At 39.9% G+C, this 16,144-nt stretch overlaps 2 protein-coding genes across 4 annotated transcripts in view; one reads left to right on the top strand and one right to left on the bottom strand.

The window, feature by feature from the left end:
• Positions 1–2,770, bottom strand: part of adcy3a (adenylate cyclase 3a) — a 31,525-nt gene extending 28,755 nt beyond the window's left edge. For all 3 annotated transcript variants that reach the window (XM_058053139.1, XM_058053140.1, XM_058053141.1), the window contains exon 1: positions 2,599–2,770. The gene's annotated coding sequence lies outside the window, so the exon portion shown is untranslated. The remainder of the gene's footprint in view (positions 1–2,598) is intronic.
• Positions 2,771–5,130: 2,360 nt separating this feature from the next.
• Positions 5,131–14,457, top strand: preb (prolactin regulatory element binding). The gene is made up of 10 exons (XM_058053142.1): positions 5,131–5,288; positions 6,101–6,291; positions 8,008–8,206; positions 8,497–8,747; positions 8,824–8,904; positions 8,993–9,120; positions 11,107–11,280; positions 11,376–11,448; positions 12,537–12,696; positions 12,770–14,457. Exons 2-10 carry the CDS (start codon positions 6,157–6,159, stop codon positions 12,859–12,861), a joined length of 1,293 nt encoding a protein of 430 aa, XP_057909125.1. The 5' UTR covers positions 5,131–5,288; positions 6,101–6,156; the 3' UTR covers positions 12,862–14,457.
• Positions 14,458–16,144: the final 1,687 nt, after the last annotated feature.

Below are 16,144 nucleotides of genomic sequence, written 5' to 3'. Positions count from 1 at the left end.
AGCTTGAGGCATTGTGAGATGTTATGATACTCCGCCAGAAATGCAGTACTCAATAGTAACAATATCGCTGAAGCTCAGTTAATATTCAGGTCAGTTATGGAAATGGAACACTGTTGGTGTTTATTAACTTTTTTTTTGTTAGGTCCAAGTCGCTGTGGCATCGTTAGCTAGCTCATATTAACTTGTTTTGTTGTGTTAGAAAGCACAGAAAAGGGAAAGACATATGTGTTCATGTTTCACATAAGGATTATGAATGATGGCCAAAGTTTTTCAAAAAGCGCAGTTCCCATTGAAATCATTTTTTTTATATACTTTATTCCTTTAATATTATAACTTTTTCCCCAACCCAACATTCTAAAAATGACAACTTTATTTTGTTTCATTTGTTTCTAATACAACAATTAATATCATAACAGTAATATAGTATAATATTGTGTATATTGTCTAGATTTATTTAACTTAGTCCATTTATATTGTCCTTTTTTTTTATTACTGGCCTGTCTTATGTTGTACCTGCACTACAATGGCAATAAAACCTATTTGGATTCTGACCAGTGTCTAAAACGGCATACTTTTGCCTCATAATATATATAATTGAATAGTTTATTTTCATAAAATTTTTCATGCTGGACAACTTTTTTCTCTTAATATTTTGACTTAATTCAACTTCATTTAATTTTCCAACCATTTCAAGCTTCTTCTCTGTAAATGATCTTCTCTTATTTATGACTTTACGATCGTAACATTAGAACTTCTACCACAACACAATTTTGTCAATATTAATAGTCATTGTCATTTCGTGCACCCAATTTTTCATATGATTTTTGTCTGTTATGCACTGTAATGTATTGTGTAAACATAAGCACCCTACGTGCTCCTAAGTCATTGTCCGTGCGTTTTTCTTTGTTGAGTGTAACGTCTACATAACCCACCATGGGGCCAAAAAAGTTGCCGGTGGCAGCAATTTGATAAAGGAGGCGAGAAAAACTATTGAATTCAATCTTGTCAGGATGTACAGGAAGTCTGCATCAACGCTAAGTTCCATCCGTTCTTCATTTGTAATTATTTAGCAGTGTAAAACTCGAATATTTCACTTTTTTAGGGGTGGAATTACATCATTTTCTATGGAAAGACTTAAACCAGGGGTCTCAAACTCAATTTACCTGGGGGCCACTGGAGCTAGGGTCTGGGCAAGGCTGGGCCGCATCAGGTTTTCCAAAAAAAAAAAACGCATTTATTAAAAACAGAAAAATGAATAAACTTTGCTTTGGTTCCAATTTTCTACAATAAAAGCTCTGATAAAACATTCCACTGTTCTCAAATATCTTACTTTTTATTTTTCTACACAAAATAAGATGAAAAATAAATAAACAAATCAAGAATAAAGAAAATCAATCAATCAGTAATAAATAAATGTAATAATAATAATAAAAAGTTAAGAAAGCACATATAGTTGGTGGGTAGACAAATGATTTTTTTCATATTAAAATGAACAAAGCATTATTAGAGCCCTGTAGACATGACAAAACACGACTATAGTCACATTTATACTCTTTTTATTTACAACATATTGCGCAACTGCAGGGTCTTGAGACACATGCTAACTCGCAAACTAGAGAGCTAGCCACCTAAACGGTAGCCTTCAAGTTATTTCCTTTCAACTTAAATAGCCAAAAACGTACCACTTCCACACGGATAGGGAGGATAACTATTAACAGTTATTTAACCTTTAACATGAACATGAATCAAACGTAATCATTTTTTCTGGGTACATGATACCATACAGCATCCATATCAAACTTAAACATTAAACTTTCATATCAAGGCGGGGGCCTCAAACTAGTGTCCAGTGGGCCACATTTGGCCCGCGGGCCGCGTGTTTGAGACCCCTGACTTAACCCAAGGTTCCCCTGTATGTGTTTGTGTTTAACACAACACAAGGTCATCAGGATTGCTACAGATGGATGAATAATTATTTTATGTCTCCTTGGTGGGGACAGCCATGTTTTTTATTTTTTTTTTAAAAAGGCAGTTTGAGTGTCAAGTCCAACGTGGCTATGAGGGTTGATTTAAAACGTGACTACAATGCATGGATGGGCTGTGCTGGGAGCAACACGGTAAGGTATTGGTATTGGTATTGGTATTGGTATTGGTATTGGTAATGGTAATGGTATTGGTATTGGTATTGGTATTGGTATTATCATCAGCATCCAGCATCCAGGATCCAGGCCGTGTCGTGGGCCTACCGGACTTACCTACATGTTGCACATCGTAAAAACACTTCCACTTTCCTATCTTATTCAAACATTGAACGCCGCCACAGTGAGCGTCGCCTGGGCACAGTAAGCACAAGTCGTGCGAAGGAAGGATGGAAGCGTTTCCATCCGGAAAGAAGCCCATGCGCCTACTAACAGTTCAGCGTCTTTTAGAGTTGAATAATTACACACATTGTTTTGGCTGCGATGGGAATGTTTGTGTCCACGGCGTCCATAGTAAATGGTGAATTAAGCTCATTGTCATTTCCTACCGCTACTGCTGGACGCTGCTTTTCAGCGCTCATGCTTCCAGATGTCGACAAATTGTCCGTGTTTTACCTACCGTGTGTAGAGTCGGTGCTTCGGGGTTCCGTAAATGTTGTAGCAAAGGTAGGAATTACAAAAAATATCACTCTCTGTCTGCTGGGAATAAAGAAGTAGAAAATTAAAAGTGGCCTCCACATAAATTCGTGGTTTTTTGGCTTGGGTGTTTTCCGCAGCTTCGTCATGAGGACGTGAGCTATCACGAACACTATTTCCGGTACTTTCAAAATAAACTTTTTAAGTGACGTCAAGAATATACATATTTTTCGGTCAGGTGCATATCAAACACGCAGAAATGTTGTAATAAATTAATAATAGTGTACTATAAATAATACATTATATTAAATCATTTATTATCATTGTTCATATTTCATTCATTCATTTTCTACCGCTTTTCCTCACGAGGGTCGCGGGGGTGCTGGAGCCTATCCCAGCTGTCTTCGGGCAAGAGGCGGGGTACACCCTGGACTGGTGGCCAGCCAATCCCTGGGCACATATAGACAAACAACCATTCACACTCACATTCATACCTATGGACAATTTGGAGTGGCTAATTAACCTAGCATGTTTTTGGAATGTGGGAGGAAACCGGAGTACCCGGAGAAAACCCACGCATGCACGGGGAGAACATGCAAACTCCACACAGAGATGGCTCAGGGTGGAATTGAACCCTGGTCTCCTAGCTCTGAGGCCTGCGTGCTAACCACTCGCCCACCGTGCAGCCGTCCAAATAAGAAAAAACAAAGCCTGTACTACTAAAAATAATACAACAGATACAACTTAATGATTGTAGGAAGTTGACATTACCTGTCATTGTTGTGTAAATTGTTGTGTAATTGTTGTGTGTTGTGTAATACAAAGTAACAAATTCAAGCATGTTCATGTAAAGGACGTAACCAACGCAATGGAATCTGCCTGCCGATGTTATGTAAAAGAAACACGTGATAATTGAGCCCACATTGCTAGTAGGCTTATATTGATTGTTCCACTCAAACCCAGCACTTCCTGTGATCGATGCAGATTGCTGGCGATCTACCAACAACGTTTTAATCGGCATCATGTAGCACCAAGGTTATTTTGGAGTTTTCCATGCCTCTAGACTAAACATTTAAAAACTGTAATTAACACAGTGACGATTGTATAATTACCAGTACTGTATGTATTTTGATGACTTTCAGCAAGTGAAATTATTTAGCATTGTTTGTGTGCATTTTTGTGCATTCAATGTGAGACTCAATAATACACCACTACCTATAGTATCGGTCAATATCAGTTTTACACTAAAATATCACCATTTTGAAAACAATCAATGAAATGCAGTTGGAAATTGAAATGGGTGTATGTAAGAAATGGGCGGTCATTTTTAATTTTAATTAACCTAGCATGTTTTTTTATGGTAATGGTAATGGTTTAATTTCATTTGAACATGCATCAGATTCCAATTGAGTGCATCCCATAATCAGTTCCCAGTTCCACATGTCCAAAAGGAGTAGGAAGAAGCAAAGCTTATTAAATCCTACCCCTCCTTGCCAATTTCCCCACTGAGGGACGAATAAAGGCATATCTTAATCCATCTGGTACTTTTACAATCAGTAACTTTTAATTTTAATTTTAATTTTAATTTTAATTTTAATTTTAATTTTAATTTTAATTTTAATTTTAATTTTAATTTTAATTTTAATTTTAATTTTTTTATTCTTTATTCATTTTCTACTGCTTATGCTCATGAGGGTTGTGGGGGTTGCTGGAGCCTATCCCAGCTGTCTTTGGGCAAGAGGCGGGGTACACCCTGGACTGGTGGCCAGCCAATCCCAGGGCACATATAGACAAACAACCATTCACACTCACATTCATACCTATGGACAATTTGGAGTGGCTAATTAACCTAGCATGTTTTTGGAATGCTGGAGGAAACCGGAGTACCCGGAGAAAACCCACACATCCACACAGAGATGGCAGAGGGTGGAATTGAGCCCTGGTCTCCTAGCTGTGAGGTCTGCGCGCTAACCACTCGACCACCATGCCGCCGCAAACAAAACAAATAAATTAAAATTAATGAAAATGAAAATAAATTTTCATTTATATCACCAAACTGATTTGTGAAGAATTTTATAATATGTAAATACAATAGAAGAACAAGACAATATGACAAGAGCAACAAAATATATATATTTATTTTTTTAACATACATCTTTTGAGTAAAACAAAAACACTTTTAGGACGCACCCCCCACATTCAGACACAGCCAATATTGTAGTTCACGACCATAGAATTCTTATGCTTTCTTTTTTTTCTTTCTACAAAAGAAACAACAACACATCAAAACCAAAACAACATATGTGACAATAAATAAGCGAATTGAAAAATATTGATCTCATATCAATCTGATAACGACCACTGTTGGTATCGATGTCGTCGATACCGTAAATAGTCCAGTCTAAAGACATGTCTACATTTTCAATGCCAAATTATTCATCGTTTGTATTATTGAAGGGTATTAGAGGGTTTTTTTAAAGATACGCTCGCGCAGTGACGTCACTACGCAATTGACGTTGCTGACGTGTTACGGAAGTAGTCGTGTGTTGCCTTTAGCCGCTAGCTTTAGCCCTTTATAACATCACAAGCCTTTCAAGCCAGAATGAAATAAAACAATATTGTCGCTTCTGTTCTTCATCAAGTGACTACAGGGGATAAAGTGAACCAGCACAGGTAGGAGACCTGACATGTGCCGTATAAATATAAACATAGCACGCAGAGCTGGAAGCCTTAAGCTGTTGCTGCTCCACGATGATGTTAAGCCCTTAACGTAGCAATGTTACACAATTTTGAAAAAAAATCAAGTCTGTCATTAATTCTGTCTGACAAAGAATGACTTGAATTTTAATTCGATACCTCATTTACGTCTCTACTCCAAATATTAAAGAGGCTACATCATATTTTATATGGGGAAAATAGTGTCTTTGGTGCCCATTGCTTGAACATTAAGTCAAGACAAAAGCTGGGATCGACCCACGGATAAAATACATAGCTTAGGCTGTGAAAATCTGTTTTAAAAGTCAACAGAGTAGCCATTTCGAGTGTTTATTGCCCGGAAATACGGAATACATGTCGCGTTTGCGTTGTGGTTAGTGTGGAGTGAAAAGGAATACACAATTGTGAGGCAAATACATCACAAATATGACACTTGACTTTCTTACCTGGACTTTTTGTTTGTCAGAAACATGTAAGTGGCTACTCTGTTGACTTTTAAAACATATTTTCACAGGCCAAGTTATTAATGTTTGGTAGAGGGTCTGTCGCAGCTTTTGTTTTGACGAACCACAATGCAAACACGACTTGTAGTATTTCCGGGCAAAAATGTCTTATGCAGATAGAGCCATCCGTTTTCTATACCACTTAACCTCACTAGGGTCGCGGGTATGCTGGAGCCTATCCCAGCTGTCTTCGGGCAAGGGAGTTGCAATGGAGTCGCATACTGTTCAGCACATTTAAAAGTGAACCAAGACTTTGTTTGACCGCAGGTGCACTTGAATGCGGCGTGAAGCTTGCATGAAGAACGATAAGCTGCAAGACAACAATGGGCAAACGGAAGGTGCCAGATCTCTACAGAGCCCCCTTTCCCCTCTACGCCGTTAAAGTTGACCCTAAAACAGGATTGGTGATCTTAGCAGGAGGAGGAGGGGCTTCCAAGACCGGCATAAAGAATGCTGTGGTAAGTACTGTGTATAAGTGATTCCAATTACATCATATTTAAATGTCTACAGTTGAGGTCAAAATTATTAGCCCCACCCAGGAATATTTTTACATTATAAACCATTCATCAACGACATGGTTCTGTTTTGGTACACTTTTGAATGGAAAATTGATTTTTAAGAGGTTTTATGACGATGGGATGAAAACTGAGGTAGTCAAAATATTAGCCCTCATGTAGGTCACTGCTTTAAAAACACACCTGAGCGGTCATTTATCACCAAATCTTATTGAATTGATCAAAAGGGACTGGTCTAGAGTTGCTAGATATATACTCTGGTCCGTTACTTTGTAGATGTCCGTGTTAAACCCAAACAACAATAATAATTCCTACTGTGTAAGCCAGCTTCTCAGCTGTCGTAGAGTTGGACAGTGTTATTCTTTTTTTTATGGTAATGGTTTTATTTCATTTGAACATGCATCAGATTCCAATTGAGTGCATCCCATAATCAGTTCCCAGTTCCACATGTCCAAAAGGAGTAGGAAGAAGCAAAGCTTATTAAATCCTACCCCTCCATCTGGTACTTTTACAATCACTAACTGTTACATTTGTTCACTTCCTGCTTTCATAATATAATTTAGTTTGTTTTTTTATCCTAATTTTAATTTTAAATTAAAATAATTTTAGTCACGTACCAAAGTAGTCGGTGATATGAGCATCCAATGCCATAATGTGTACCATAGTGCGTGTCAATATAGTGATATATATAGCACATCATGACTGGTTCAAGACTCTTCATCCTTGGATTTAGCAAACATCAACTGCTTGTATTGTTTCTTGAATTGGCTCATCGTTGTGCATTGTTTGATTTCCTTACTCAATCCATTCCATAGTTTGATTCCACATACTGAAATGCTATGGCTAGCATAACGTAGTCCTAGCATAGAAGTGTTTCAAATGTACTTCTTCCCTGAGATCATATTTCTCCTCTCTTGTAGAGAAGTATTGGATGACATTTTTAGCTAATTGCTTATTTTTAGCCTTATGCATTATTTTAGCTGTTTGAAGATGAACTATATCAGCAAGTTGAAGTATTTGTCATATGTGATTTTCATGACGAAAACAAGACGAGACAAAAACGTGATGAGTCGTTTGTGTTTGTGTGTCTTACAAATCTCATTTTTTTTGGAATTTCAGTCACAATCTTTACGTGAAACATGAACACATATTTCTTTTTCTGTGCATTATAACATGAGAACGGGTTAAGATGAGCTAGCTAACAACAGATGTCATTGGGATACACCTATTTTGGCTATGAAGCCCTCTAAAAAAACTTAAACAACGTTGCATGGTTTGATATACATGCTGCGATCATGCATTAACACGTACATTCATGATAGTATGTAATAGTTGCAGTATCTTGCCCTATTTTGATGGTTTAAAACACTACCAAAACCTCTTTATACAGTACAGCGACAACACTTACAATGTCTGCTCTCATTGGGAGGTCTTAGAGGTGTATCCCAATGACGTGCATTGTTAGCTAGCTCATATTGACTTGTTTTCTGTTTTTATAATGCACAGAAAAGGGAAATGAATGAGTTCAAGTTTCACATAAGGATTGGGAATGTTGGGCAAAATTCCCACAAAAGTGCAGTTCCTTTTTAAGTTCTGAATATCAAATCATGGAAATGAAAAGCACATCTTGCAAAATGGACTTGTGACTTTGTGCTTCAGCACTTCCTGGATCTCCAGTTGGTTGGACAAAACCAGTACAGTGCCAGCCTGCTTCACTCACATGACACGGACACGCGTGCCACCATGAATTTGGCCATAGGCGACGGTGTGATTGCTGCCGGTCAGGACGGAAGCTGCTCTTTGATGACATTTGAGGACCGCACACGGACAACCGGAACCAACGGCGATGCTAATGATGGTATGACCATAACTTGGTATTCCCACTATACCCACTGACCCTACAAGGAGTGGTCTTCATGGCATGCTGTCCGCTATCGTTCATCATATATCATTACATTGCTCACTAAACAAGCGGTAAAGCAGCTGCAGTACATCCAGAATGCTGCTGCTCGAGTCCTGACTAGAAGCAGAAAATATGAGCATGTTAGTCCAGTACTCGGGTATCCTGACCAACAACTTGTGGGCTATGTTCAGTCTTGGGACAGTGGTTTGTAATTTAAACTTAGAACACCTTTGTTCTCCTTGCAGAGAACAACGTGCATCAAGGCACCGCCAGGCAACGAGCTGGCAGAAAAGGCAAAGGTGGTCCAGATGATGCTTGTGTCTCAGGAGACAGGTCGCATATGAAGGATGAGACGGCACATATCGCTGTGACAGAAATGGCTGAACTAGAGTCAGATGTGAACCCTCAGGATCCGCTCCAAAAGGTGGTGAGATTCAGTCCTGACCTGAGCCTACTCCTCACTGGAGGCACAGATGGACACGTCAGAGTCTGGGAGGTGAAGACGGCCTGCTCTATTCTCTATTACCATGCAGTGTAGGGGTCATCTGAAGCCTACACTTTATTCTCTACAGTTTCCATCCCTGAAGAAAAAACACGACTTCCAAGCCCATAAAGGAGAAATTGAAGACTTGGACCTGAGCAGAGACAACAAGGTAACACATGAATGTCTTCTGGTCTTTCTGATACAGGACATTGATTCCTTCATGTCAATATGTTACAATGTCCATTGTTGTCATGCAGCACCTGGTGACTGTTGGCAGGGACTTTTCTTGCAGCGTGTGGAGCAACAACCAACTAGTGACGGCTCTTAAATGGCATGAAACAACATCTCACATAGCTGAGAAGACGTATCGGTATATGGCTTGCAGGTAAATATGATACATTTCAGCGTACAGTAGATTCCCGCTACATCCCACGTGTACGAGCGAATGGTGTCAAAACCACCAGTAATTCATACACCCCTAAACATTCTGTAGACTTTTTGGATTTAACTGCCAGACAGTGGCTCGTAGGAAGCCAGTACGGCACTAGGGTGCATCAAAAAACACAATTATTGAATTTTGATATGGCTGGGTACTAAAAGTGTTCCAATATATGTAGAAACAATATTTCCAATCCATGATTATTTAGGGGTGCCACCATACATCTGTTTTAGTGGAATAAAGTGGTGAACAGTTCAATGGTCGCCATGGAGATTTGAGGTCAGCAAAGACTGCAGCTCAAGAACTCTCAGGTGATCTTTATGTTTTTGTTGGTATTTATACTCCTATTACATATTACTAGCAAATTTGTGGTTTTGTCTTTGTCATTTGAATGATTTATAGTCATATTTATAGGTATTTAGTGCTCATTGACTGTACTGTAGCTAACATTAGCTAGCTACAGTTTGCTAATGACAGTTAGCTAATAGCTGAGCAAGCATAACATCAATAACAGTAATATAGAGTAGACAGTATTGCTGATGCTTCATATTTATTGAGAGTGGTACTGTAGTACTACATAATCTGATATACACTTTTTTATTATTTTATTTTTATCATTATTTTATCATGTATTATTTGAGGCACTGTGCAGCACAACCCACCAGCTCTCCTAAGATGCTGCCCCCTGGTCTTTGGTCTGGGCCCCCTTTGGTACCCCTATAGAAAATATGTATAGAAGTTCATTGTACTCAACATTTCCAGGTCAACTTTTTGGCAATTAGACTAGAAATTGCACATTTTCTGACATTTTACTAAAGTTTGTGTGAGGTGGCACCCCTAAATCTCAATGGATTTCCTCAAGACTTTGCAAAAGACATTTTTATGTTCATTAGCAAAAAATGGAATACCAGCCAAATTGATATTATGAATTAAAAATTCCCCATTCAAATGTGATGCACCCTACTGAGTCCGCCCATATTGTAATGGACATGAGTGGGCAGCACGAGCCTCGTGTGATGCCCGCACACGCCTAGTGAGTGAAAGATATGACAAGCCTTACATAATTACTGATGGGGAAGTGTTAATATCACCTTTTAATGGCCACAGAGGTCCATAAACAGAGGTGGTGGGGTCCGTAAGCGGGTCACTATATTACAAGACTCAGCTGTAAGAAAACTGCTGTCATGGTCTCGGTGCAGGGGAACAATTACAGGAGTTGTACACACGCCATATACACGTACGTACGTCATCATCAGCAAAGGGTTACTGCGGTGAGAAGACGCGCCTGCAGAGGCCGTGTATTTAAGAAGGCTCATCCGGCGTGCCGGGGTGGGGGGTGGAAGAAAAAAAAAGTAGTGACGTCACACGCCGACGGGATCCTGAGAGACGGCGTTCGAGCCACGAGGATCAAATCTGGCAAGCGCCCGTCTGATGGGATTTCCTTTTCCCTTCTCTCGGCTTGAGCTTTTGGACTTTGTGGAAGGTTCCACACCCAGGGATTAACACCAGGTGGATGCGCGTCCGTGAGGGACTTCGGGGAATTTAGGGACACTTTCATGGTGGGGGGTAAACGTTGGGGTTAATTAGTGTTTCATGTTTGTCTTTGTTGGCGGGTGGGAAGTTTAGTTAGTTAGTGGGAGGGGATGATATGCGGGTTTGGTTTGGCTAATATCCGCTCCCCCCACGACCTTCTTGTTTGCGTTGTAGCATCGTTACCTCTATCGGAAGGCGAGATCTTTACAACCTTTAGCTAGTTTTACCCAGAAAACATGCATTAAGATTTCATATTCATAACATCTACTGGTAAACAAGTAAAAAAAAACAACCAGCCACACGTCACGCCACTGTGCAGGGATCTACTGTACACGATGCTCAGTAGTCATTAGTACCATGAGTATTTACTCATCATGACCATGCTGGTGTTCACGTCAGGTTTGGAAAGGTGGAAGACCACAAAGATGCACTCAGGCTTTACACGGTTCAGATCCCCCACAAACGGGACAGAAAACCTCCGCCTTGCTACCTCACCAAGTGGGACGGCAAGAACTTCCTGCCCATGCTCACCGCTCCGTGTGGGGCAGAGGTCGTCTCCAGCCTGGCTGTCAGGTATGTTGCAAATGCAGACAACGCCTGGTTCTAAGTCATTCAGGGAATTGACTTTTTTGGACATCATGTTTGTAATTAAAACCTGGTCTCTACAGTGACTCTGGAACGTTTCTTGGACTTGGAACTGTGACAGGATCAGTTGCAATATACATTGCATTCTCCCTTCAGGTACGGACATGGTGGACACTGCACGGACATCATAGAGCAGGGGTCTCAAACTCAGCGGGGGGCGCTAGATGAGCCATTGCACGCCGTATTGCTGTTCCGTAGGCGACGGCCTGTTTTTCCAAAAACTGCATATTTAAGCAAATGTTACATACTCTAGTCCTAAATAAAGCATTTCCAAGTATAAAATGTTTTCAATGAGCTAAGACGCTAATAAGTGTAGTCTACACTGGCCACCAGGTGGCACTACTACCACGCACCAGACCATCGCCATTACCGTACAACAGCCACAATAACATAAGCCACCATCATCATAACACGGACTGCAGCTCAAATTGAACTCGGAATCTCTCAACGTCACTTCCTGTCCACTTCCTGAAACACACCAGCCTGAGTCTTATTTATGTCTGAAACTTTATTGGGTAATATGACTATAGGGGGTCTATTTCTTGTCTTGAGGTCTCGAATAATATTAAAAATTGTATTTCTAAGGTCATTATCAGGTTTTTGATCCTCTTAGCTACGAAAATGTCAACATTGAATCCTACTTACCCACTAAATTAATTGGTTAACCAATTAACCATGATCAAGGAGGGATTAGTATTCTGATAAAATGACTACTTTTCCTAAAAAAATTTTTTTTTGCTTTTTCCTTTTATTTCTTTCATTCAATCCTTTAATTTACTGCCGCTTTTTCCTCACGAGGGTCGCGGAGGGTGCTGGAGCCTATCCCAGCTGTCTTGGGGCGAGAGGCGGGGTGGGAGAACATGCAAACTCCACACATGGCCGAGAGTGGAATTGAACCCTGGTCTTTATTAGAAAAATTAGAAAAATATATAAAAAAATTAGACAAATAAATATAAATTATTAATTTATATAAATACAAATTATGAATACAAATTATAAATAATTCTAAAAATTAGATATATATATATATATATAATTATATATATAAAAAAATAGTTTGCCATGCGGGCCGTGAGTTTGAGACCCCTGTATCTGCCTTGCTCATTCTAACTTGGTTTCCAACACTGTGTGTGTGTGTGTGTGTGTGTGTGTGTGTGTGTGCGTGTGCATGTGTGTGCGTGTAGAGATTGTACTATGTGCAGGAGTCCCACGGCATTGTTGTGACAGACCTGGCGTTCCTGCCCGACACGCTCAAAGGCCAAAATGTGAAAGGAAACAAGGAAACGGCCATGTTCAGTGTTGCCGTGGACAGCCGCTGTCAGCTCCATGCGGTTGCTTACCGAAGTAAGTCTGGAGCCGACATCGGCATAGCGACCGCCACACCCGCCTCATGTGCCTTTCTTGCTGTTTTCCCAAGGAATGTTTCCCATCTGGCTGGTGTTGGTCTTCTGTGGCCTGCTGGTGCTGGGAATCGTCCTGATGCACTACTTCTTCCCAGGATTGTTTTAAGTCTCGTTCATAGCGTTATCAAATGTTTTTACCAAGGAGCTTGGATCGGTCCTTAGCAGACACTTTTATGGTGTCCCCCAAATGTTTCCAGACTCGGAATCGTGGAACCACATAGACTCAAAGTGGGATTTAATCATAATAATAATAATTTTATAGACACAAGTAAAACCAACGCACACATGAAATAATCATGATCAGTTATAGAAAGTAAGATGTCCTGAATAAATGGGTTTTGGGCAGAGCTGCAAATAACCATTTAATAACCGATAATCTGTTGATTATTGTATTGATTAATCGGATTAAAAAAACCCATTTTCAATTCCCGCCTCTTTATTCCCAAATAAAATATATGAAGTGCACAAACACGAGGTTGCCGCTTGGATATTCTGTTAAAATAATGATAAATAATAAATGGCACGGTGGGCGAGTGGTTAGGGTGCAGACCTCACAGCTAGGAGACCAGGGTTCAATGCCACCCTGGGCCATCTCTGTGTGGAGTTTGCATGTTCTCCCCGTGCATGCGTGGGTTTTCTCCGGGTACTCCGGTTTCCTCCCACATTCCAAAAACATGCTAGGTTAATTAGCCACTCCAAATTGTCCATAGGTATGAATGTGAGTGTGAATGGTTGTTTGTCTATATGTGCCCTGTGATTGGCTGGCCACCAGTCCAGGGTGGACCCCACCTCTCACCCCAAGACAGCTGGGATAGGCTCCACCACCCCCGTGACCCTCGTGAGGAAAAAGCGGTAGAAAATGAATGAATGAAATGTAAATGTTTGTTAAATAGCTTCAGTAAAACAAATAATAATAATAATAATAATAATGATATTTTTTTAGTCAGTGAGACTGAACCTTGTTTAACTTTTTTAAGTTATGGGTTTTTAGCTACGAGCCATGAAAGTTTGAAATGTATTTCAGTAACATTGACTATACATGTGGACCTATTATGCTCATTTTTCGGCCCTTTGTATTGAGTTGTAGACTCCTATAGAGCAGCTCCACACAATAACCCACACTGAAAACTTTCCAGAATCTGCACCTATTCCAGCTGTATTTCCTCGGATGGGCTGTTTGAATTGATTGCATCCTTATTCCGCCTCCAGGCACGCCGTGATTGGTCACTCCCTAGCGCGTCTGTGTCGTGCAGATAGCTACAGAACCCAACTTTATAGGAGTTGATAAGAAATGGCGATATCTATATAAACTCTGGTAGAGCCACTGATTGTGGTGGGAAATGGCTATTAGCAACCCCGCTCCCTGTATGCACACTCTATATTGCTACACAGACAAGTGCTTTTGCTTACAGTTAGGACACTGATAAATCGTTACTTAGTATTGTTACTCTTCTGAATCTTCCACACGGCCAAGTAATGTTGGAAAGGCGTCGGGCTTCAGCAACAGTTTTTGGGCTAGTCCAGCTGCATACTAGCCCATGTTCACAAAACAGTCCAGTGTGAAATAAACAAATAAACATCCATGTTTTGCTGCTAGGTCATCAAGAACTCCAACCACTTGGAAACAAATGGCGCTTAAACGCAAAGAAACACTTCCTGGGGGACATTGCTAACAACGTAAAGAGAATCAAAGCTTGGGGGGGGGCAGGGAGCAAGACATTGCTAACAACGTAAAGAGAATCAAAGCTTGGGGGGGGGCAGGGAGCAAGACATTGCTAACAACGTAAAGACAATCAAAGCTTGGGGGGGCAGGGAGCAAATACGACCTACAGTGTACGCCCGTCTATGTGTGACATCACAAACGTCCAGCGTTAGAACGCCCTCAGAAACCGAATGTTCAGAGCCATCCCAAAGTTCTTTGAAGGCTCACTTCCAAATATGCAAACCTCATTATGTGAAACTTTGGCATCATTTAACACGGGAATATTATATTCTAACTACATTTATAGGTCAGAAAAGTGGAAAACGCATAATAGGTCCCCTTTAACCAAGAGCCAACACATTTTGAATATAATAAATCTCATTTTAATAACTGTCATACTGAAACTAATCAATGAATAAATTAAATACTTCTTACCGTCTTCCTCGTCTAAAGGTGTCTGACCCGGAAAATAATGGAAGGACAGCTGGGATTGGTTCTGGCCATCTGCACTGTATTGGCCTAACAGATGGATAGATTAGAATGCATGGAAAAGTTTAGATTATGAACATTATTTTTTACATTTCTGGAATGTTCTACTTTAGAATGCTATTGAAAATGTAAAACTAAACGTGTAAGAATGAGAGCCAGATGAAGTCATCAAAAGAGCCACATCTGGCTCTCGAGCCATAGGTTCCCTGCCCCTGGGCGAGGCCTTAGATGGACCAAATATGAAATATGAATATGAAGCAACATATCAGAAAATAGGGTACATTTTCCAAAGTCAACGCTGATGTGTGCATATCTTGGTAACAGGTCTGCTTTCGTGGACGACTAGAGAAATGACTAAATATTCACATGTAAATATGTAAAAACATATTTTCATCAAAAGCAATCTAATTCATTGTGCAATGAATTCATTGTTGCAGCTCTCGTTTTGAGGGTGGATTTGAAAAGAGGAAGCAGGTCTATGTAGCAGAAATCTTACGTGTAAAAATCCAAGGGCATCTTGAATCATGAATATTCCAAGTTTTTGGAATCTTTTTATTCAAATATTTAAGGATGGGTGTAACCATAGAAATAATTGATGCCATTATCCAATTGAATTTGGAGCTATTTTCATTCCTTCCCAAGTGAAGTGCATGTGCGGGACCTTAACTGTCATGAAAAAAAATGAAAAACTTGAAATAAATATGAATATTTGTACACTGCTCTGTTGTAAATGTATTTATTGTATGTGTGTTGTTGATGTACATTTCCATTTTTGTTTATGTACAGTCAAAATGACATTTAAAAATGTCATATACTTACGAGTTGGGTATTGACGGGAACCAGGACTAACGTTCCGGTTCTCCCATTGTCATTGAATGATTCCTAGATTTGATGCTCGATTCCTCGACTGGACGAAATATCCATGAATACAAACAAAGCGGCTAAAAAGTTTAGCTTAACTTAAATGGTGACTACACTTTCTTTGGAATTTTGCCCAACATTCCCAATCGTTATGTGAAACATGAACACATTTATTTCCCTTTTCTGTGCATTCTATCACGAGAAAACTAGTCAGTATGAGCTGGCTAACAATGCCGTCATTGGGATACACCTATTTCAACTATGAAGACCTCTAAAAAAACAATATCATGCATGAACACGTACTCTGATGATAACATGTAATAGTTGCAGTATTTTG

The sequence above is a fragment of the Doryrhamphus excisus genome, chromosome 17, assembly GCF_030265055.1.
Source record: "Doryrhamphus excisus isolate RoL2022-K1 chromosome 17, RoL_Dexc_1.0, whole genome shotgun sequence".
Lineage (NCBI taxonomy): Eukaryota > Metazoa > Chordata > Actinopteri > Syngnathiformes > Syngnathidae > Doryrhamphus > Doryrhamphus excisus.
The sequence above is the reverse complement of the archived record's forward strand: the minus strand, read 5'-3'. Positions and strand labels throughout refer to the sequence as shown.

What these genes read in the sequence shown, in the direction of transcription:
- preb (XM_058053142.1), top strand. Translation starts at nt 6,157, where the DNA reads ATGGGCAAACGGAAGGTGCCAGATCTCTACAGAGCCCCCTTTCCCCTC. An exon ending in ACCTGAGCAGAGACAACAAG is followed by an intron (nt 8,905 to 8,992) that starts GTAACACATGAA and finishes GTTGTCATGCAG; the next exon opens with CACCTGGTGACTGTTGGCAG. An exon ending in ACATTGCATTCTCCCTTCAG is followed by an intron (nt 11,449 to 12,536) that starts GTACGGACATGG and finishes GTGTGCGTGTAG; the next exon opens with AGATTGTACTATGTGCAGGA.